The following is a 22,789-nucleotide window of genomic DNA, read 5'->3' on the forward strand; positions in this document are numbered from 1 at the left end:
GGCGCGCTTTGTTGCGGGGGTGCGGCACGCGCGGAGGCCGCGTTCAAGATGGCGGACGACAGTGAGACAGCAGTGAGGCGGCCACCGGCGAGGTCTCCGCGGCCGGCGGCGGAGGAGAATGACCACGAGCATTGCAGCGACTGCGAGAACGAGGCGGAGCATGGCTCCAACCGGGGGTGAGCGACAGCCGGGACCGCGTGCCACGGCAGCGGCCGGGCCCATTGAGGCGAGGAGCGGCCGGGAAGTGCGAGGCGCCCCGCCCCCCGGGTGCGCTGATTGGTTGCTGGGCAGCATCCCGGGCAGCGATTGGTCGAGGTGCCGGTCAGTCTGGCGGGGGGGCGGTGCCGCTGGCGCCCATTCACACCCGCTGCGGGAGCGTGTCCGAAGCTCAGCAGGGTCGGGCGCGGCCGCGGTGGGGATGGGTGACGGCTGCGGTGGTGTGGGGCGGCCGGGACGGGGCGGCTAGTGCCTTTTTCGGGCAGAAATAAGGCTAGTTAGCAGCTCTTCGTGGCCTTGCCTTAGGGTGTGTCTCCCCACATTCCCTCTGCCCTCCCGCACAAGCCTCAGCCCATTTGTGGCATCTCCATCCCCGCGGTGACACCCAGGGTGGTGGCACGGTTGGATCCGTGATCCTGCTTTCCGGAGCATGTGGCATCCCTCTGCCCTGGAATAATCCCGGGTTTCTGCACACTCATCCCGTCGTTATCCTAAACACAGCCCAGGGGTTTGCAAAGCTCTGCCTACATTGTCTCGTGTTTGGAGGAGCGCAGCCTCCAGAGGTATGGAGTGGTGGAATAACAACAACAAGACAGGGAGCGAGGCAGGTTCTTATCTCAGTGGGGAAGAGCTGGAGTGCTTAACGTAGCACTCTCATTACTCACTGCCTTAATTAATACGGTGCAGAGCTACCTCACCATGCCTGGGATTTGTGGGAGAGGCTCCATCCTCATTCCTGCTGGGAATGGGGAACGTCAACGTGGGGCTTTCCAGAGGTTTCCGGCGGTTTTGTACTTTGTTCTTCCTGCACCTGAACCTCACTGGGCTCCTCCTGCTCACCTGGTGCTGCTTCCCCAGCCCTGCACAGCGGTGGCCGTGGGCTTGGAGAGACCTGCCTCCAGCAGCAGCTTTCCATAGGCAATCCCGCCTGCCCAGGAACCGGAGCGAATAAAAGGTCACACAAGAAATATCACAGAGGCTTTTTTTATGACAGCATAGCTGCCCATTTATATTTCATTTGCCTCCCGGATGTGGCACCGTGTCTCAGTTTAATCGGTTTAGCTGTGCTTGGGGAGATTTTTATTTTCTTTCCCTCTGACATGATTAGGTTTGTGGAAGCCAGAGCCGAGCGGAGGAGACGCGGTGCTCAATCACTGCTGCTCCCCAGCCCAGCGGTTCCTCCTGCCCTTTGCCAGGAAAAGGTGTGCTCTGGAGCCCTCCTCGGGTTCTGGCGTGGGCATCACTCTGGCCACCTCGAGGAGCTGGAGCACCACAAGCAGCCTGGGGAATATGCAGTAGGAAATAGTTTGGGTAGCTTGGGAAATAACACCAAAAGTGTGGCTGGTGGGCACAGCCATAAGGAGTGAGGCAGGCTTGGAGCTCTGTGGCGAATCTCCTGTACCCTCAAAACCCCCCAGGGAGAGACCAGGTAGTGGGAAGGAGGATGTTTTTCATACTGGATGTACAGTCGTTAATTGTGTTGATTCCATACCATCCCATTACACCAGGGTGTGGGAGTGTTTCCGGTCACCCCAGTGACACTGTCCCCAAAAACAGGGCAGGGGAAGGGCTTTGAGCTGCCAGGGTTTGTAGAGCCACACTCAGCGCTCTGCCCATGCCAGTTTGTGCTGGGAGTCACTGCATCTTGGCGCTGAGGTTTAAAACATAAAGTATTCCGTAGTGAAAGCAATACTTTCTTTCCTTTTAAGGGCAGGAAAGAGGAACCGAGTTTCCTCAGTCCAGTGTCAGCACTGCGATGTGGCTGCACTGCTCTCTGCTGGGGCTATCCAAGCTAATTTTCCAAAGAAAATAATCCCACTTTGTTATTTTTCATATTTCTCTTTGTGTGGAGAGAGCTTCTGCTGTGTCCCTGGTGGCTGTGGAGGATTTATTGCCCGGTTCTGGAAAGGCAGGAACATTGCATGGGCTCAGCCTGGTGGGATTTGTCACCTCACAGGCAGCAAGAGCAGTGGTGACAGCAAGGATTGGAGTGTCCCAGTCCCATGAAACAGTTCTGTTGTTGTCAAAACGACCTGGGGAAGCTGTTTCAGGGGGGAAGAGTTTGGGAGCAGCCCGTGGCACAGCTGGGTTGTTGCAGGATGGGGTGTGAGGGGGGCAGAGGGCAGCTGTGGGTTTGGCAGTCCCTGCCTGCACTTGGCCACAAGAAGCGGTTCCTGGGACAAGCACTGAGCTCCAGCACGTGGGATTCAGTTGTAGGTGTAAGGAGCATGCTGGGCTCCGGGAGCTGGGCTCTGCTGTCTGCAGATCCTCCCTCCCTGCCACAGGCCCTAATGAGATTACAGAGATTACAGCCTAAGCACCATGCCTGATTAGCTCCTGGGATGGCAGAAGGATTTTCCAGCACCTAAATAGGGAGCAGGGATCTACTCCTTCTCATCTGACACTTTCAGTCTCCCACCAGGCTGAGGGAGCTGCCCACAACTGGAGTTGTTCCCCTTGTGCTTCCTCCCTCAGGTTTGGGAGTGCAGTGGGAGCACCCATGGATCCAGGGATAGATTAGTGGGTGCTGAGCACAAATTTGTTGGATGAGTCTGGTGTTTCCCAGCCTCTAGAGGGGCTGAGGTGGTGGGGCAGAGTCAGTCTGAGCAGGTCTCACCCTGAACAAGCCCAGCCACTGTCTTTAAGTGCTTCCAGAAATGTATTTTCAAGATCACTCAGGTTACAGAGGTTGTTTTCTGGGCAGTGGTAGGTGCTGGAGCCTTTGTTTTCAACTCATAGAACCACCTGGTAATGGGAAATGAGGGATTGGAGTGCTAAGTAATGACCATGATGGTGGCAGTGCTATTCCCAGGAGAGAGGAGAAGTGTTTTCCTTAGCCAGAACAGAGACCATGGTGATCCCACAGGAAATTGGGAGATGTTTTGCACAATGCAGCCAAGGTGCCTTTGTCTAGCTACTTCATCTCTCAATGCACCTCGGAGCACAAAGGGATATGGAAGGAAAAAGGCCTTCAGTGCAGCTGGGAAGGCTGTAGGCTGTTGGGTGTGAGCTGGGCTGGCAGCTCACCCTCCCTGGGGATGAAACTACTGCAGCCCTCTCATCTTCATGGGGCAGGCCAGCTGCAGTAGCTGAGATTTTGGGTGGTGGTGGCTTGTTCCCAGACACTGGTGGGGCATTGTCATTAACTCAGGGAGTATCTAGGGGGTGCAGCTATGGTGGAGGAAAAAAGATACTTGCTTTCCTAAATAGATTTAAAATGGAAAATACCTGTAAATGTTTCTTCTCTGGGTGTAGTGAGTGGGACCTTTGGGTTTTCCAGCATTTTCCTACATGCTGGTGACTCCTCTCCCAGATTGGTTTGGAGCAGGGCCCTTCCCCAGGCCCTGGAATGCAAAACCTCATCCCACCTTCTGGTGCCCTGATTTCTTCCAGGTCACGACAGCTTTGCCCATAAATCAGGGAGGAATTTTCTCAGCGTTTTCACCTGTGAGCCTGGCGTGGTTGGGCCGAGCTCATTAGCACCAAGCTGGGAGTTGGCAGCTCTGATTTATGAAGCAAAGCGCTGCTGACAGAGTATGAGGGGAGCATTTTGTTTGTCACGACTTACACCTGCAGCATCCCAATGTGCAGGTGAGCTGGGAACACGTCTTTGTCCTCCTCGGAAAGGTCAACTTCCAGTGTCAGCCCTTGGGGTGTGCTCAGGAGTTCTCCTGGTGCTGTCACTTCGTGGTGTTAAAATTGATAGGAAACAGTTTGGATGTGTTTATTGCAGCTCCAAGGTGGCTTTGCTCATCCCAGGACTTCAGTGTGGCCAGGATCTGCCCGTGCTCCTCCCCAGAGAGTTAAAAAAGCCATCACACATTTGTCACTAAAATCAATAGTGTTGTCAGCAGCGCTGTGCTGGGATTGCTGCTGCTGTCATGTCCAAGAAGCCTCTCCTGGGAGGCAAAGCCCTTTCCTGGCAGTGGGAGGGAAGGTGAGATTCTCCCCAGGGATGGTTCAGCAGCTCCATGGGATGCTGGTCCTCAGAGCTGTGGCTTTGCTCCTGCTCCTCTCCCTGCTCCCCTTCATGCTCTTCTGGATAAGAGGGGGCCCTTCTCTTCACCCCCTCTTGTGGAGCAGCTCACCCTGAACCACTGCTTGTTCCCACACCAGGAATGCTTCCCATCTCCTGGTATTCCACACAGGCTCTGCTGATATATGGGAATGGTTTTCCCCAGCATGTGCTGTCTGCAGAGTCTCTGCTGCTGTTCAGGTTTTATCCAGAGGAAAAGCTTCCCCAGCCCAGCAGCTCCGTGTCCTGCAAGCCATCCTTCTCTGCTCCCCAGGGCAATGCAGCCCATCACGTTGGCTTTCTATGCCAAATCCACAGGCATCTCCCAGCTTCAGCCCTCAAAAAACATTTCTCCATCCACTTTTCCCTAGTTTCATAACCTTCTCGCTGCTCAGCCTTGGGATTGCATGGAGTGGTTGGGCTGGAAGGGACCTTGAGGATTATCCAGTTCCACCCCCCTGCTTTGGGCAGGGACACCTTCCACTTGCATTTCTTCAAGCTCTATTCTCCTCCCAGCTCCTCCTTGTTCTGGCCTTGCTGAAATAAATACTTGGATGTTGCTCCAGCATATTTTCTAGCACGTTTCTTTTTTTCTTGCTCCACCTTCTTCACCACTATCTTGTGTTTGGTAAAGACATTAAACTGCTCCAGAAGTGAGCAGTGCTTTTGTGGGGAGATTGCAGGCTGGTGCCTCTGGGCAGGTCAGGTCTGTGGGGCTGTCCCTCCTGTGAGAGTTATTCTGGGATGCAAGGAAAGGGACACCTCTCAAATGCCCTGGCTGTATCCTGACCCCTCTGGACAGCACTGAGGGACAGGACAGAGCTGAGCCATGTGCTGGCACCTTCTGACTCCAGCTTGCTTTGCAGGAGACCCCTCATGTGCTGGCAGAGTTCTCCTGGCCCTGTGTCCCTGCCTTTCCCCTCTCATCCCTCTGGTCAGAGCTGCTCCACCCTCTCCAGACTGAATTTCCCCCTGAACCCTGTCAGCCTTGGAGGCTGTAGCTAGCTCCCAGCTCCCCCATAACGTTGCCTGTCCTGGGTCAGGTCATCCCGTGCAGGATCACGAGGTCATCATCATGAGATCCCGTCTGCCGTGCTGGGAGCAGGCACATCTCCTGTGTTTTGGCATCAGGATGCTGCTGGAACAAAGGCCAGCCTCAGTGAGGGGTTTCACACCCTGAGCAGCTGTTCAGGGATGATCATGATCTGGATGTCCAGGGCTGCCCTGCATCCGTGGAAGGAGGAGCTGTGCCCCGGTGTAGGCACTTCCCACCCTGCACTCCCAGAGATTTGCTCCTCACTCTCAGTTTTTCAGTTCCAGCATAACAATACAATAAGTTTCCAATAAACAGCCTCCTCTCCCTAGAGCATCACCAGTGCAGGTGAGGTAACACTTGGCACAGTGTCCTTGGCCAGCGACCTCTGTGGTTCCTGAACCTGCTGTGGGGCTTTATCCGTGGGGCTGGAGCAGTGTTTGCTGCTTCCACATCTGTCCTTGGCCTTGGAGAAGAGGAAGAAGCCAAAGCTGGGATCTCACCACTCCAAAGGGTGGTTTTGAATACGGGTGGCAGAGAGGGGGATGTGACAGTGGGGATGTGGTCACCTACAGCACAGGGCACGGTCCCCACTGCTCAACAAACCTGTGGGGTGGGAGGTGTTGGTGCTGGTCCCTTTTGGGGAGCTCACAGGGAGTTCTGTGTTGTGGGGTAGAGAATTCTCTCTGTTCATGGAGAATTCCCCTTCCTGGAGACTTGGACTCGGCAGGGAGCCTGCATTTTCTTTAGAGTGCCTCAGAAACCAAACAAATATTCTCCCAAACGAAAACCCCAAGGCTCCAGTGATGTTTCTTTTGTTCCCCAGGGGCCTGAGTCCAGCAAATGACAGCGGAGCCAAAAAGAAGAAAAAGAAACCCAAACGGAAGAAAGAGAAGGGAGGAGGAGACCAGCCTGACCAGGCTCAGGACCAGCCAGTGAAGGTGACCAACTCTTCCCAGAATCCTGGCTCCCCCACAACAGCCAGCCCCATCCCAAACCTCTCCAGGGTTACTAAGGCTAAGGAAAGAGTTTGCAGCCCTGTTTTTAGGCGCTTGGTTGCTCAAAAATCTTCAGATTTAGAGTGATTTCCTAACGTGGCTCCATGTGTGGGAATTCCTGTTGGTGCAGAAAGTGTTTGCAGAGCACTCCAGGGATAATGCAGTCCTTGGCTGGATATTCCAGCCAGTTCCAGGGTCAGACTGGCGCCTCCAAGTTCTTCTCAGACACCAGCTGCCTGTCACCGGCAGGAGCTGCCACACTGCCACCTGCCAGCTCTGAGTCCTGCCCAGCAGCACGGCGGTGACATCTGGTGGTGTTGATTTTTTGCTTGATGATCACAAGAAGAGCAGCTGGGGAGAGCAGGGTCTGTCTTATCCCTCTGGGTTTTGCCTGATCTTCTCCAGCAGCCAGTGGCTTGGGAAGCAGCATGGGAGACACAGGGTTTGACTCTCCTGCCCCTCTTGTCCCCTCTGGTCCTGTGGCAAGGGACACACATCAGCAGAGGCTGTTTTCTGTCTGATGCCCAGTTCCCATCCAAATATTTTGAATATTTTGTCCATCTGACTGCACAGGGCTTTAAACTGGGGCTTTGCATTTTTCAGACTAAATTCCTCAGGGATCAGAGAGGAGCTGGGGTTGGGAATTCAGTGCAGAGCCATCCACCCTGAGGAAGAGGAGAATGAAAGTGTCTTTCATCTTGACTCAACCTCCCTGCCTTGTCCCGGTCCCTGGTGTCCAGGGACTCCTCTGGAAGCTGCAGTTTGTGGATACAGATCCAGCTTAGAGGGAGGAGGCTGAGCAGTGAGAGAGAAAAGCCACTGAAGGAATCCCGAGTGCTGGGTGTGGGTTGATCCATCTGCCTCTGCAGGATGTCAGGTGGGGAGGTTTGCTCCTGGGGCTTACAGCACCCACTTAACTGAAGCTTAAAGCGCTTTCAGAAAACTCTTCCATCCCCTTTGTCCTAGGAGTGCCTAGAAACCAGATCTAGGTGAGTGACAGGTGACAGGTGAAAGGGTTCATCCATCCTGACAAGGATTGAGGATGGGAAGGGACGTTCCTGCCTGGTCTCCCTTTCCTGGCAGCTCCAGGTTCCCCTGGAGGAGCCCACACACAGACCTGGTGGCTCAGCTTACTCATTTTGTCTTTCCACCCTCCTTTTCTGCCCTCAGGTGAACTCTTTACCTGCTGAGAGGATCCAGGAGATTCAAAAAGCCATCGAGCTCTTCTCCGTAGGTCAGGGCCCTGCCAAAACCATGGAGGAAGCCAGCAAGAGGAGCTACCAGTTCTGGGATACACAGCCAGTGCCCAAGTTAGGTATGTGCAGCCCCTCAACGTCCTGTGGGCTCTGGGGGAGGCCTTGTGGTCCCCAGGCTGCTCCAGGAAGTCCTCAGAGAAGCTGGAGATGCTCATCTGTGGCCACCAAGTGAGGCCCTGCCTGGCCTGGGCTTCAAAGGCACCAAAACCACTTCACCATTCAGCAGCGTGGGCTAAGTGGATGGGGAGGGTCTGAACAGCTGTGCAAGCACTTCAGTGGGTACAAAGGGACAAGGAACCACTTCAGACATCTGACCTGATGCCTCCTGCATTTGTGCATCCCTTGATCCCAGTCCTTAGCCCTGGAGCTGGGTCTCCCTGGCCCTCTGTACCCAAGTTTCGTGTGTGGTGTTGCTACATCCTGTGAGCTCAGAGCTGTCCAGCTCTCCCCTCTCTGGAAGCTGAAGCCTCCCAGATGGGGATCCTTGGTGGGGAAGGTAACTCGGGGTGAATCAGGGCTGGATGGTGCTGGGAGCAGCTCTGGGAAGCAAGTCCAGTGCTGAGCTGCCACATCCTTGCTCTGCTGGGCTCCCATCCCTCTCTGGCACAGGCAGGAGCTGCAGCTGAGCCAGGAGAGGGGAAGCACAAACATCAAAGCATCTCCACCCCAAGCTGCTCTGAGCATCTAAGGATGGGAAGCCTCATCTCTTGGTCCCCTCTTCCCGCTGTGAACATCCCAGTGGTGCTTCCCAGCTCTGATCCTTGCTCCAACCCTTCCTCTTGCTCCTGACAGCCTGTGGCAGTGATCTGCCACTGACACCATGGCAGGAGCTCTCAGAGCAGATGTGCTGGCAGAGCTGCCTGGCTGGAAGGTGCTCATTCCTAGGCTGATTGGGGTGTCTGGGATAAGTTCACTTTAGTCACTCATCATCTGCATCCCCTAGAGCTCAGGAGAACTAGAGAGTGAGTCCAAGCCCACAGTTTCTACATTTATCCAAAACTTGTCATGGCTTCAAATTTGCTGCTCTTCAGTATTTCCCTTCATAGGTTTGTTTCCCTTTTCCTGCAGATGCAGTGTTTGGTTCTCATTCCATGTTGTCTACACCACTCTGAGGGCTTTCTGGGTCTCAAAAACTTTGCTGTGAGCAACAATCTCAGCTTTAAGTTGGGAAAATCACAGTGAGATGGCACGTGGTCACGTGGGACAGCAGAGCCTGGTTTTGCATTTGCCCTTTTTTCTGAGGATGCTGGACATGGGAAACATCATTTCTGCTTGGGAAAACCCTGGGGAAAGGGTGGAAGGTGTCTCCTGGGGAGTGGGAAGCACAAAACAACTCGTTCCTCCTGACAACACGGTGGTGGCTGTGCCTGGCTGCCAGCCACTCACCATGTCCCCGTGGTCCTGGTGTGCTCTGGCATTACAGACACGGGGCTATTTAGGGCTGGATAACAGAAGTGCTGGAGGATTTTTGGGGCCAGATCTCAAAACAGTTCAGCACCTGCTCAAAACAGAGAGGGCAGCCAGGGGTGAGCTTTTCTGGAAGCTGCCTGGGGTGGGTGTGAAGGGGGAAGTTTTTGCTCTGGGCTTTCATCACCACCCCATTGCTTGGAAACCTTTTCAATGCCTTTTTAAGGGAATTCCTAATTAGCACAACTTGCTTTTCTTGGCAGCGCTGAAGTGGTGCTGCTGGACTGACATCCCTGAGAAAGCCAGAGCTCGAGCAGACCTCTCCTGGCTGAATCAGGGCCCTTAGGAGTCAGTGGTTTTACAACAAAAGTTGTGTTGTTCACTGCAGCTCTTCTTTAGGCACAGTGGGCAGGAAACCCTGACACTTGCCAAGTGGCAGTGGCCAGAGCTGGCAGGAGATCACTGTCTCACAGAGGGGCTCACGGGAAAGTGCTGGCCCAGGCTGGGATTGAGGGGATGGGAAAGGATCAGGATCATGTGTGGAGCTGGAGGATGTAGCTGTGGCTGTGTTTGGTCACCCGAGGAGCTCCACCATTGCCTTGGAAGGAGTTTTGATTCTCTGCCCATTGTCATATCCCAAACTGGATGGGTGAAGTGACAATCCCCCTCTGCCATTTCAGGGTTGAGAGGCATGAGGCATGTTGGACACTAGATTTGAGGTGTTGTAGAGGCTTGGCCTCACACAGCAGAGAACTCTCTCATTTCTCCCTGCTCTGTCTTTCAGGAGAAGTGGTGAACACCCACGGTCCGGTGGAGCCGGACAAGGACAATATCCGCCAGGAGCCCTACACCCTGCCCCAGGGCTTCACCTGGGATGCCCTGGACCTGGGGGACAGAGGTGTGGTGAGTACAGGCAGCTCAGCACGCCCATGATGGAGTGTCTTGGTTGGCACTTGGAGGTGGTTTTGGGGATGGAAGTATGTCCTTCAGCACAGCAGGTGATGCTCTGGCTCTGTCACACCATCTCCTTGGGTTTGGATGGGTCTGACTCCCCCAGCTGCAGTTCCCTCTTACCCATCCCAGATTGGGCAGCTTGGCCTGGTTTTTTCAAGGGGATGTAAGGATGCCTGAAGCCCAGAGTTCTCCTGTAGGAAGACCCTTTAGGCATGCCCCACCTCTTTGGAAGATGACACAGGGCTCCTCTGTGTCCTGCTGCTCCTCCTGCTCTGTGTGGCACTGGTCCAGGACCCCAGAGCAGGGGCATGTGCCAGGAGTAGGGACATGGCTGCACATGGTGCCAGAGTGCTGTGGCCACACATGAATAGTTCAGGGTCTTGTCTGGGGGCAGCTGATGGCTGAGTAACCTCCTTAACCTCTGTGCTCTGTGCTGCTGCAGCTGAAGGAGCTCTATACACTTCTCAACGAGAACTATGTGGAGGACGATGACAACATGTTCCGGTTCGATTACTCGCCCGAGTTCCTGCTGTGGTGAGTGGCACCAGGAGTGCAGAGCAGGGGTGTGGGATGCTGACAAGCCTGATCACGGTGACAGGGCTGCAGCTGCCTTTGTTTAGCCCATCTCCCTTCTTCCTGAAATGTCCCTTCCCCATCTGTCACTGTGTACAGTGTCCCAGGGACATGGTGAGAAGGGCTGTCACCCAGCCCTGCCTGCCTTTGGCTCCTTGAAGGTACAGGAGCTTAAAAGTGGACTTTTTCCTCTTTGGTTTGATACCTTAAATGTTTGTGAAAATTCCAGTAGCTGAGGAATTCCCAGTACCTTAGAGCTGTGGGATGAAGGCAGCTGCCAGCAATTACCATTGGAGTCCTGTTGCAGCAGAGCTGCTGTTTCCTCAGGGTGTTCCTGAAGTGAGGAACAGAGATTTCCTTCTGTGTCCCTAGTGAGGACTGGCTGTGGGGTGCAGGAATTGCCCTGGATCCCAACAGTCCTTGTCACATGGCTGTCACTCTCATCTTCTTGCCAGCGAGCAGGACTCAGGGTGTCCCAGGGCAGGGAGGGAGGCAGGAGCAGGTACACCCAGGACCTTGGGTGGGAGGTGACTGCTGAGCTGTGTCCCCTCCCCAGGGCACTGCGTCCTCCAGGCTGGCTGCCCCAGTGGCACTGTGGGGTCCGAGTGGTCTCCAGCAAGAAGCTGGTGGGATTCATCAGCGCGATTCCAGCCACCATCCACATCTATGACACGTGAGTGCTGCTGCATTTCTCATCCTGCCCCTTGCTGACACCTGGGGCTTTGTGGGAGTGCTGAGGGACTCTGGCTACATTGTCCTCCCCAGGCCACAGCCAGACCTGCACCCCTCAGCTTTGGAGATGTTTTGCTGCTTGGAGGAGAAGATGGGGTTAAGGGTTGGAAGGGAGGTTCTGAGCAGGGACATCTTGTAGTTAACCATTGTGAAGGCTGTTTTCCTCAACAAAGTAGGTTAACTTGGGGCTCTGGCTTACTGAAATCATCCAGGGCTAGATGGAGATGTGGAATCATAGAATCTTCTGAGCTGGAAGGGATCTCCAAGGATCATGCAGTGCAGGTCCTAGGCCTCTACAGGGCAGCCCAGCAATCCACTCTGTGCCTTGGGAGCATTGTCCCAACTCTCCTGGAGCTCTGGCAGCCTTGGGGCTGTGACCATTCTCTGGGCAGTGCTCAGCCACCCTCTGGGGCAAGAACCTTTCCCTGATATGCAACCTGGCCCTCCCCTGACATGGAGTCAGACCATTTTCCCTGGGAATTCATGGGTAACAGCTTAAGGGAGGGTTCTCCAAACCCAGCCCTTGGCCCTTCCCTGAGGTGTTGATTCCTCATTCCCTTGAAGGGGCTTGGAGGTAGATTGCCCAGGGTGTTGGTCTGATCCTCCCAGGTCAGGACAGTCAAGCCTCATGCTCTGCATTATTTCCTCCCCAAGAGAAAAGAAGATGGTGGAGATAAACTTCTTGTGTGTCCACAAAAAGCTGCGCTCCAAACGGGTGGCTCCGGTTCTGATCCGTGAGATCACACGGAGGGTGCATCTAGAGGGAATCTTCCAGGCTGTTTACACTGCAGGAGTGGTGCTGCCAAAGCCTGTGGGGACTTGCAGGTGAGTGTCTGTGGCTCTCCCAAGATTTCTGTCTGCAGACCTTCCCTTTCCATGGTCCCCTCTATGGCCAGTAGAGTCTGTGGGATTCCCTGGGACAGGAGAGAGTGATCCCAGCCCAGGTTTCTCCTCCTGCACTGTCCTTCCAGGATTATGTGCAGTGACTTTGCTAAAGCTGCTCATGCAACACAGGAGAGGAGGCTTTGGCAGCACAAACACTTCAGAACCGTGTTTCTCTCTGTGGGGAGCTGCTGGCCTGATGTTCTCACTTGCCCTCGCGGCAGCCACGGGAACCTTGTGCCCCTGCAGCTGCCCCAGAACGAGTCTCCCACTGCCAGTGTGTTTCTGCAGGTATTGGCACCGCTCCCTGAACCCTCGGAAACTCATCGAGGTCAAATTTTCCCACCTGAGCAGGAACATGACTATGCAACGCACCACGAAGCTTTACCGGCTGCCCGAGGTGGGTGCCAGCCGGGAGCAGAGCCCAGGAGTTGTTCCTCTCTGGGCAAGGGGAGAGGCACAAACGTCCTGCTTGAGGTCAAGTCCTCTGCCTGGAGACCTAGGTTTTGTTCCATGTAGTAAATGACTCTGTCAAGCAGTTGTGCTTTATTTAATCTTTATGTATTTTTGCCTGGGTACCTGCATTTTAAGGGCAGATTCTTGCAGTTAGAGGACCCTGTGAGCTTTTGTTTGATGGTGAGTCATAGCCTGTCGTGCTGGTAAAACGAGCAGGCAGATGTGACAGCCTTCATCTGTCCAAACACAACCTCGGTGTGACCTTGGATTGAGTTAGTCCCTTATTCTTCAGTCACACTGATCAGTTCTGGCACTGCAGTTGTCCTGCTGGGGAAGTTCCCCAGCTGGAGATGGAAGAGAAAGAAACAAACTGCATTAAAATTGCCACCACCCTCCCCGACCTTGTTGGCTCCTTTCCGTCAGCCAGAGCTGCCCCTTTGGGGTGGAAAATGCTGCTTTCATGCTGAGCAGCTCCCAGCTCCTGCCTCCCACAGACTGCAGTTGCTGGGCTGGAGCTACTGGTTTTTGTACAGAAACCTAGCCCCAGAGCAGATCTGGGCTTGCTGAGCCATCCCAACCCTAGATCAGTAATTGAGGCCAACTGGGAATAACATCTTGTGGAGCCTAGGACATGTCTCCCAGCCTGTGCCTGCTCTGAGTGGGAACAGGAACCTGGAGGGAAGCAGAGTTTGTGTCATTAGAGGGTAGGAGAGCACTTCCAGTGGGACCTGACCTGGCACTTGGGGATTTGGGACATGCTGTGCTCTCTGTGATCTTTGCCATCGGTGTCACGGCAATCACATCCATCCTTTGCTGGGCCCACGGGGCTGGGGGGCTGAAAATGGGCTGATCTAAGCAGAGAGTGTCTCTGTGCTGCTCGTTGGAGAGCCCTTGGGTGATGGAAACCACTGAGCAAGCAACGAAACAACTTGTCCCACTTTGTGCAGACTCCCAAGACTCCCGGCTTGCGGCCCATGGAGCACAAGGACATCTCTGCTGTGCACAAGCTCTTGACCGAGTACCTGAAGCAGTTCCACCTGACCCCCGTGATGAGCCGAGAGGAGGTGGAGCACTGGTTTGTACCTCAGGAGAACATCATCGACACCTTCGTGGTAGAGGTGAGGGGCAGGAGCACGATGGCAGGGCTGTTTTCCTGGACTTTGACCTCTACTGGAGCTGTGGGGGCAGTCAAGGAGGAGCTCCATGCCCCTCCAGGATAGGAATTTGCTGGAGGGTGGTGCCTCCATCCTGGGCCCTGGGTTTTCCTGCAGCCATTACTCAACTGGGAGAGCCCCTTAAGGCTCTGGCCGCGCTTTATCCCAGCCTCATGTTGTGATGTCACTTCTGCCTCGCAGAGTGCCTCGGGAGAGGTGACAGACTTCCTGAGCTTTTACACGCTGCCCTCCACCATCATGAACCACCCGACTCACAAGAGCCTGAAAGCTGCTTATTCCTTCTACAACGTTCACACCAAGACGCCTCTCATCGACCTCATGAGTGACGCGCTCATCCTCGCCAAGTCGGTCAGTGGGGGGTTTTCATCTTCTCCTTCTATTGCTAGAGCCAGGATTAAATGCTCGAGAGATGCAGTTTTCATGTTTGGACTCAGGTGTTTGTTAATTCTTACCTGTAGTACAGGCTCACAAGTTGTGAGTTCTAGCTAACAAAGTGAAAAATGCCTGTGTCTCTCACTCTTTCCAAGGTCTTTTAAGCACTAATTGTCCAATTATGAGATGTCACCTGTATTCTTTTTACTTTTAACCCAATAACCAACCGTCGTGGTCTGCAATGTGGATTTTTTCACCCAATTCTCAATACACCACCCAAACCAATGAAGAAGAGGGAGAAAGAAGAAGAACTTAGCCTACACCCTAAATCCTCCATCTTGCTTTATATATATTACTATATATTAAAACCTTAAACTCTAAGATATTACACACTTCTATCCAAACTATACACCCATAATCCCAGTGCTGTCACTCAATTTTGGAAGCCTCTTCCACAGCCTTAGGTCAAATGTAGTGCACTCTTGAGAGCCAGTGCCTGTTAGCACAGAAAGCCTAAAATTGTCTGCTTCCAGGGTTCCAACAGGTGAGGGAGCCAGGGATGGGCTGGCACTCTGGGACACTGGGCAGCTCACAGGAGCTCACCAGGAAACCCACTGAGCAGCTTGCTGCAGGCTGGCCACCCTTGGGTTTGTGGGAAGGGATTGTTCCCAGGACTATAGAAATCCAAATCTGAAAGGATCTGCCACCCAGGAGAGGGATGCAGGGCTTGAGCTTTCCATCTTAGGGTGAGCTGAGCTCAGGGTATTATTACTCATGTCCTACAGCAAACAGTCCTGTAGTGGCTGGATTGAGGGTGAGGACACCAAGGCTGAGCTCTTTCCTTTTTCTGGGACTCAGAGCTGGGCAGGAACGGGGGCCAGGCTGCTCACAGGTGGGAGGAACTCCCCAGCACAAAAGCAGGAACTGATGGATTCATGTCTCCTTGTGCAGAAAGGATTTGACGTCTTCAATGCACTGGATCTCATGGAAAACAAAACCTTCCTGGAGAAGCTGAAGTTTGGGATCGGGGATGGGAACCTGCAGTATTACCTGTACAATTGGAAGTGTCCCAGCATGGCACCAGAGAAGGTCAGTGCTGTGGGGAGGGGCCTTGTCCCCACAGCCCTGGGGACATGGGTTTGCTGTCACCCACAGCTGAGCACTCCAGCCCAGCCAGTCCTTGCAGTGTCACACAGTGGTGGGTGAATCCCTGTGCCATCTCCCGTGCCTGCACAGAGCATGTCCCTGAGGAAAATCCCTCCACACTCATCTTCCAGAGCTAGTTTTATTCCTGGATTAGTGCAGGTTCAGTCCTTCCCCTCACACCAGCCTCTTCCCTCTGAGGAAGGAGGCCAAGCACAGAGGAGACAGCAGAGGGCTGCAGGGTGACAGAAGTGACACTGGGCGTTGTGACACTTGCCTGTGATCCCTGCACAGGACCCGGGTGTCACCGCACAGTCCTGGGTGTCAGTGTGTCCTGCTGGAGTGGAACAGCCACCCCTCTGGAGAGAACAGACAGGCTGGAGAAGGAGCTTGACAAAGGGGGCTGAGCCATGGGGATCCCAGGATGTCATTTGTCCCCAGGGCCAGCAGCCTGTTCCCCAGGGACCTGCTCCCAGAGCTGTGCTGCAGCCCCTGCCCGCCCTGGGCCATTCTGAGGCAGCCCCTGGTTGCTACTGTCCCTCCATGCCAGAGATGTGATTCAGCACCTGTCCAGTCCACAGCCACCTTGCAGAGGATGTTGCTTGAGAACCAGAATCTGCTCAGCTACATCACAGCTAATTAATGCCTTAACAGCTTATTAATGCCTTGATGGCAGTCACAGGGCTTTGGTTCCCTGGTGTGAAGCCAGGTCTGTCCATGGGCACGCTTAAGCTCTGTGTCCTAAACCAGCCTCACTCACCTGCTGAGCCTCTGGGAAGGCCCAGGAGGTGTCAGCAATCCTTTCTTTCCCTGGAAGAGTTGGGCTGTGGGAGAGCCTGATGCTGGGAATGTTTCCTGTGGTGGGGCTGCCTCTGAGTCCCTTGGGTCAGGGCTCATGACCAGCCACCAGCATGTCCTGGAGAGTCCCCAGCAGTGCCAGCTGCCTGTGGAGGGATGTGTCCAGGAACCAGGCTTTTTGGTGAGAGGCTTCTCCCAAGTCACAGAATCATGAATGGTTTGGGCTGGAAGGGACCTTAAAAGAGTATCTTGTTCTATCCCTGTCACAGGCAGGAACACCTTTCACTTTCCCAGGCTGCTCCAAGCCCTGTCCAGCCTGGCCTTGGACACTTCCAGGGATCCAGGGGCAGCCACAGCTGCTCTGGGCACCCTGTGCCAGGGCCTGCCCACCCTCACAGGGGGGAATTTCTTCCCACTATCCCGTCTTTCCTGCCCTCTTGCAGTGGGAAGCTATTTCCCCTTGTCTTGTCACTCCAGGTCCTTGTCCAAAGTCCCCCTTGGAGCCCCTTTCAGCACTGGAAGGGGCTCTAAGGCCTCCCTGCAGCCAAACCACCCCAACTCGTAGGAGAGGTGTTCTATCCCTCTACTCATCATGAGCTGAGAAACATCCTTGGCTCATGAATCAAGACTGTCTCATAACCTGGCAGGGATTGTCACACCCCAAACATTGGTCACCTCCCGGATCAGAGCTGGGCAGGGCCCGTGTGCCCATTCAGCCACAAACCCAGGGCCTTGCTGCTCTCAAATATCCCAAAACCAGCGGGGAAACCCACACAGACAGCACTGAGCCCTCCCAGCTGTGTCCGTGCCGAGCTGGCAATGGAGCAGAGGACACATCCTGACCCCTCTTTCCTTCGCTCCCAGGTTGGATTGGTGCTGCAGTAAGGGAGCCCTTGCCAGGAGAGCGTGGAGGAGCCGGGCCTGCGGAGGTGCTGCCCTCATCCTTTCTGCCAAAGCCGGACCCACACCAGGAGAGGGGGACCAGAGCCACCACCCTCGCTGCCATCAGCCGTCTCCTTGTTTGATGTAACTGCATCCTGGTAAAGACATGATCAAGGAAATGTAACTGCTGAAACTAGATCATGATTGGCATATAATGGATTTAACGGGTGAATAATAAAAGTATATATTATATATATTTTAAATCTTTCGTGTTCCCAACTGCCATGAGTTGCATTCAGCTGCTGAAGGTCACCACTGGGCTGCTCGACCGGGACTTTTCTCCGTGGGGACAGCTGAGGTTGATGCTGTGGCGCCGGCGTGCTGGAGTACTGGGACGTGGTGGCTGCTGGCCAAAGCCTCCTGCCTGCCCTGAGGGTGCTTCAGGCTCTGCCCTGCTCGGCTCTTTGCCCCTGGTTTGCTCCTGGCTCCATTAAACAGGGTCCCCCCCTGCGGGCCCGGGAGCACGCCGAGACTCCTTTCAAAGGGCTATTTGTGCAAGTGATGCCTTGTCCCATCTCCTGCCCAGCCACGGAGACTCCAACCCTTCCTGCTCAGCGCTGAACCGAGGGGCAGCAGCGCCTGGACATCCAGGGGGGATTCTGCTCCAGAGTGTGCCCAGCACACCCCACTCTGCTCAGACTCCTGCAGCTCCTTCTCCTCAGCCTCCCCCACAGGGCTGCGGGCACCGGGGGATGCTCCATGCCACTGCCACACCTCTGGCCTCTGCTCAGCTGCTTTTCTCTGGAAGCATGGAATATGGATACACACCATCGGCATCACCCCGGAGCTTCAGCCTCCCCGGCCCCGGTGCCTCCACCGCCAGCTCCCAGTGTCACCTCGTGCTGTGGGATCCGCCGAGAGAAGGGAAATGTTTCCATGGAAAACCTTCATCCCATCGAGATCTTTTGGGAAAGGAGTGCCCGGACAGGCTCCTGCCATGTCATGAACCTTGTCCACCCAGAGCTCCGAGATGCTCCTGCCCGCCCAGCCAAAGGTTTCCAAAGCTGCACACCAAGGCCAAGACCCCATCTATGCACTCTCATGCCTCCCTGTCCCCATATGTCCCTGTCACACCCTGTGGCACCATGGACCCTGAGAGCCTGTGCCCACCCCAGCCTGGACCTGTGGGGCCTCGGTGGGGACCAGGAGCCCATCACATCCCCCCTGGCAGTGCCATCACATCGCCCCTGCTCAGGGTCCTGTGTCACCTATGCAAGTACCTCTGTGTCCCCTCCTGTGTCCCTGCTGTCCTGGGCTAGGGGAGGCTGGATGTGGGTGGGGGACACCCCATGAGACCCACCCCCCCATCCCCATGGCAGGTTTGAGGGCTGCTGCAATGAACCCCCCCAGCTTCCATGGCTGCAATACCCATGGGTGCTTGGCAGCTCCCCAGGGCACCGCTGATTTGGTGATGGGCTCAGCCCTGATCCACCCACAATGGGCCCCGGGGGGTGACAGGGACACTGGGACAGGCTCTGTTAAAATAAAACTTTTATTCGACTGGCTTGATCCCGGGGTGTAATCTGTGACTGTCACTGGTGCCAGAGCAGAAGTTGGGAATGTGTCCCCACCCAGGCACAATGGAGTGTGTGGTGGCAGGGTCCCCTCAGAGACTCTGGGGTGATGGCACCGTCCTTACACCCCAAGAGAGGGGCTGGGATCAAGCGTGGCCAGGACTGGTGAAATCTGGTGATTGCTGTCATCCTGTGGGGCCGTGCTGGGCTGTCCTTGGCCCCAGTCAAGCCATCCTGGTTGTCACAGCATCTCTGTCCCCTCAAGGAGGGGAGGAGCAGGGCACCAGCAGATTGGGTGGCAATGGGGAACAGGGAGGGGAGCTCCCACCCCTTTGGGTTCTCCCAGCCCTGCTGTCACCACAGACAGGTGAGCGGTGTCCTCAGACTGTCCCCACACAGGGTGCCCACGCAGGGAGGAGCCTGTTGTCCCCCACACGGAGACACGATGTCCCTCCCGTGGGCACCTCGGGGACACAAAGATGTCCCTCCTGTGGACGCCTCACAGGCTCTTGCATCGAACGTGCACGAAGAGCGTGGCAGGGGACAGGGATGCCCCGTCCTGGGAGAGCAGGTGGATGTGGCGGTACCCTGGGGACAGACCGGGGGGCTCAGCGGGTGGCAGGGGGCTGTCCCCATCCCCGGCGGGCAGCGGGGTGGCACCTGCACCCACCTTGGCGCATGCTGGGCAGGGGCAGCGTGAACTGCCCCACGAAGTCGTTGCAGGAGGTGCTGTCGTAGTCCTCCACCACGAAGCGCACCAGGGCCAGCTCGGGCACCCGCACCTGGAACCGCAGCGTCTCCTCCCAGCGCGGGTTGAAACCTGCGGCACCGGGGTGGGAAGTGGGTGTGGCCACCGGGGACACTGGGGCCACCAGGGCCACCCAGTGCCCAGCAGGGACCGGCAGGACCCCCTTGCACTGCCCCTGGCCCGGCTGGGCTGCCGTCCTGCACTGGGGGATGTGGGGACTGGGGCAGCCTGGGGGAGGGCAGGTGATGCTGGGGGGGTGTACTGGGGAAAAGGGGGGCGTGCTGGGGCTGTGGTGGGCTATACTGGGGGCAGGGGGGTCAGACTGGGGCTGTGGTGGGCTATACTGGGGGCATGGGGGTCAGACTGGGGCTGAGGTGGGCTATACTGGGGGCATGGGGGTCAGACTGGGGCTGAGGTGGGGTATACTGGGGGCAGGGGGGTGAGACTGGGGCTGTGGTGGGGTATACTGGGGGCATGGGGGTCAGACTGGGGCTGTGGTGGGCTATACTGGGGGCAGGGGGGTCAGACTGGGGCTGTGGTGGGGTATACTGGGGGAATGGGGGTCAGACTGGGGCTGTGGATACTGGGGAGAATGGCCATCACACTGGGCTTGGGAGGGGTGTACTGGTGGCCGTAAGGGAGCAGCACTGGGAAGAACTGGGACATGTTGGACCCTGTCACTTGTGGGGATCTGGCTGTTCTGGGGAGGGGGTGTTGTAGTGCAGGGAGAGGACTGGGATGTCCCGGGCACTGGTTCAACTGGCTGCGGGTACCCAAGGCACTGTCCCTCACAGGGATCAAGATGCCCTTGGCATCAAGGTGTCCCTGGATCAGAGTGCCCTGGGGTGTCCCTGGGGACCAGGTGTCCAGAGGAACCCTGGGGGTCAGGGTGTCCTGGAGCACTCCTGGGCATTGGTGGCCCTGAGGTGCCCCTGGGGGTCAGGGTGTCCTGGAGCACTCCTGGAGATCAGGTTCCCTGGGGTGTCTGCAGGGATCAGAGTGCTCCAAGGGACCCCAAGGACCAGGTTGTCCTTGGGCATTCCTGGGATTCGGGGAGTAATAGGGTTGTGAGAAGTAATAGGTAATTGGATGTCCCTGGCCGTCGGGGTGCCCTGGAGTGTCCCCATGGGTACAGATGCCAGCACCCCTGGGTCCAGGTGTCCCTGGGGGTGCCCAGGTGCCAGCACTCACCGTTGTTGAGCTTGTGATGGGTTTGTTGCTTGGCGCAGTCGGCCGGGATTCCGTGGATCTCCACACGCACGAAGGGATCCACGATGGAGCTGCCCTTGTCCCTGTTCAGCTTGGGCAGCTGCTGTGCTGTGATCACCTGTGACACAGGGAGCTGGGGACCAGGGGACAGGGACCACGGGTGGCCCAGGGACACCCAGAGGTGTGGGGAAAGGACTGGTGCCCCCAGGAGAAGGGACCTGGCTGGGCTTGGGGACACGGTGAAAAGGAGGAAGGTGGCTGATGCCACCCAGTGGCCGACACCAGCTGGATTTGGGGACAGGATTGATGTCACCGTGGAGAAGTGTCGTGGGTGGCACAGTCAGGAGTGTGGATGGGGTGAGGAGGAGGGAGGTGGCTGGTGCCATCCAAGAGAAGAGACGTAGGTGGCCCATGGCAGGGGAGAGGGTTGGTGTCCCCAGAAAGGAGCAGATGGCACCCAGCCAGGGGTGGGGATGGGGTGAAGAGGAGGGAGGTGGCTGGGTCCCCAGGAGAAGGGATGTAGGTGGCACTTGGCTGGGAATGGGGAGAGATGGGGAGGAGGCAGGTAGCTGATGCCATCTCAGAGAAAGGGCATGGCTGATACCAGCTGGATTTGGGGACAGGGTTAATGCCACCCAGGAGTAGAGACAAGGGGGGTACCCAAACAGATGTGAGGAGATGGTCAGTGTTCCCAGCAGAAGAGAGGCTGGTGTCACCCAGAAGAGGTTGGGTGGCACCTGGTTGGGAGCAGGGTTGGTGTCACCGGGGAAAAGATGCAGCTGGCACCTGGCCAGGCATTGGAATGTCATGGGTGTGACCCAGCAGGGATGTGGGTGGCTCCCAGCCGGGCCTGGGGACAGGCTCAGGGGGTGTCCTCACCCTGATGTGCAGCGCCAGGCGCCGGGAGCCCTCCCCGGGGGGGCTGCGCAGGCAGAGGGGCTTCAGGACGTAACCGCAGCGCCCGTTGGGCAGGAAGCGCCCCGCGTTCAGATCCATCTCGTACCCCGGCGTCTGGAAGTTGAGGGCCACTGTGGGGCCAGCAGGACACGGTGTCAGGGTGGGTGACGGCTCCAGGGGCGGATGCCAGGTCAGGGAGGGGCCGGGGGCTCTCACCCAGCTGGCAGCCGGCATTCCACATCTCCTGGGGGTTGTAGTTGGCAGAGTTCATCTTGAGCCCCAGCGGGTACACGCGGCTGAGCTGGCGGCTGTTGTACCGCACCAGCGCCGGGCCTGGGTGGGGGACACGGCTCAGCGGGGCCGCTGCAGCCTCCAGTGCTGCTGGGGGCCCCAACAGCGGGTGATGGGCACAGGGACACGGACAGTGACTACCCAGGGGGGGCCTGAGCCTGAAATGTGACACTGACCCAGGCCCTGAAACCACACCCTGGGGTTCAGACCCCAACCCTGGACCTTGAACTTAGACCCCTGACCCCAAACCTCTGACCCTGGATCCTGATCCTGACCCCAAATACTGACTTTAAACCCCTGACCCTGGACCTTGACCGTGGAACCCAGACTCTAACCCCAGATCTTGACCCTGATCCCTGGACCTCAGACTCCAAACCAGAGCCTCCAAGCCTATGCCCTGATCCATATCCTAATCCTTGACTCCAGATATTAAGCCTGGCTCCAGACACTGACCCTGGACCCCAGACCCTGAACACTCACTCAGATCTTAATCCCAGCCCCTGACTTCACATTCCAACCCTGACCCCCAGCCCTTGACCCCAGACCTCAGTGCCTGGACCCTGACCCAGACCTTATTCCCAGCCCTAGGCCTTGGACTCAGATGCCACATCCTAAACCCTGATCCCGGACCTTGATCCTGATCCTGTGACCCCAGCCTTGGCCTCTGGTCCCAGCCCCTGCCAGCAGACCCCAGTCTCAGGGGTCTCAGGGTCACCCAGGGCAGCCTGGGTGAGGCCAGGTGACCCTGACTACCACCCATGGCACCATCCTAGAGACAGAGCCCATCATTCTCAGCCCATCTTGCACCCCAGTGACTCTGGAGTATGGACCCACCCTGTCCCCGTCCCTGTCCCCATCTGGTGGCCCTCACCTGCCTCCTTGATGAGCTTCCGTGCCTTCCTCTCGCTGAAGGAGGACATGTGGCAGGGCTGGGGGTGGCGCAGGGCCTGGGCCAGCCCAGGGAAGGGGACAGCCTGGCAGTACACCACCAACGCCGACAGCTCCGGGGACACCTGTGACGCGTCCTTGGCCTGCCAGAGCCACCGGGGTGTCAGGGACAACCTGGCCCCGGTGGCCGCCTGCCAGCCTGAGTCTACACACCCCCTCCCCTGCCAGCGCTGAGACCCTCAAGGCAGTGGAGACCCCGATGCAGTGGAGACCCCAAGGTGGTGCAGAAC

General features: G+C 56.6%; 2 protein-coding genes across 3 annotated transcripts in view; one reads left to right on the forward strand and one right to left on the reverse strand.

Annotated features, from left to right (window-relative positions):
* On the forward strand, window positions 1-18,461 carry NMT1 (N-myristoyltransferase 1). The gene is made up of 12 exons (XM_066336682.1): window positions 1-176; window positions 6,091-6,205; window positions 7,433-7,577; window positions 9,710-9,828; window positions 10,322-10,413; window positions 11,009-11,125; window positions 11,839-12,009; window positions 12,358-12,466; window positions 13,470-13,640; window positions 13,878-14,045; window positions 15,021-15,158; window positions 16,875-18,461. The coding sequence occupies exons 1-12, from the start codon at window positions 49-51 to the stop codon at window positions 16,893-16,895; spliced, it is 1,494 nt and encodes a 497-aa protein (XP_066192779.1). The 5' UTR covers window positions 1-48; the 3' UTR covers window positions 16,896-18,461.
* PLCD3 (phospholipase C delta 3) overlaps window positions 18,427-22,789 on the reverse strand; it is an 11,792-nt gene continuing 7,429 nt past the window's right edge. For both annotated transcript variants that reach the window (XM_066336681.1, XM_066336680.1), the window contains exons 11-16: window positions 22,483-22,642; window positions 21,537-21,653; window positions 21,303-21,451; window positions 20,406-20,541; window positions 19,137-19,286; window positions 18,427-19,054 (exon numbers count right to left, since the gene is read on the reverse strand). In XM_066336681.1, coding sequence (XP_066192778.1) covers window positions 18,966-19,054; window positions 19,137-19,286; window positions 20,406-20,541; window positions 21,303-21,451; window positions 21,537-21,653; window positions 22,483-22,642 — 801 coding nt within the window. In that variant the 3' untranslated portion in view covers window positions 18,427-18,965. The remainder of the gene's footprint in view (window positions 19,055-19,136; window positions 19,287-20,405; window positions 20,542-21,302; window positions 21,452-21,536; window positions 21,654-22,482; window positions 22,643-22,789) is intronic.

Source organism: Sylvia atricapilla, chromosome 27 (assembly GCF_009819655.1).
Source record: "Sylvia atricapilla isolate bSylAtr1 chromosome 27, bSylAtr1.pri, whole genome shotgun sequence".
Lineage (NCBI taxonomy): Eukaryota > Metazoa > Chordata > Aves > Passeriformes > Sylviidae > Sylvia > Sylvia atricapilla.

Bases quoted from the DNA above. Each gene is read 5' to 3' on its own strand.
- NMT1 (XM_066336682.1), top strand. From the start codon at position 49: ATGGCGGACGACAGTGAGACAGCAGTGAGGCGGCCACCGGCGAGGTCT. The intron at 6,206-7,432 runs GTGACCAACTCT...TTCTGCCCTCAG, and splicing joins CTCAGGACCAGCCAGTGAAG to GTGAACTCTTTACCTGCTGA. The intron at 14,046-15,020 runs GTCAGTGGGGGG...CTCCTTGTGCAG, and splicing joins CGCTCATCCTCGCCAAGTCG to AAAGGATTTGACGTCTTCAA.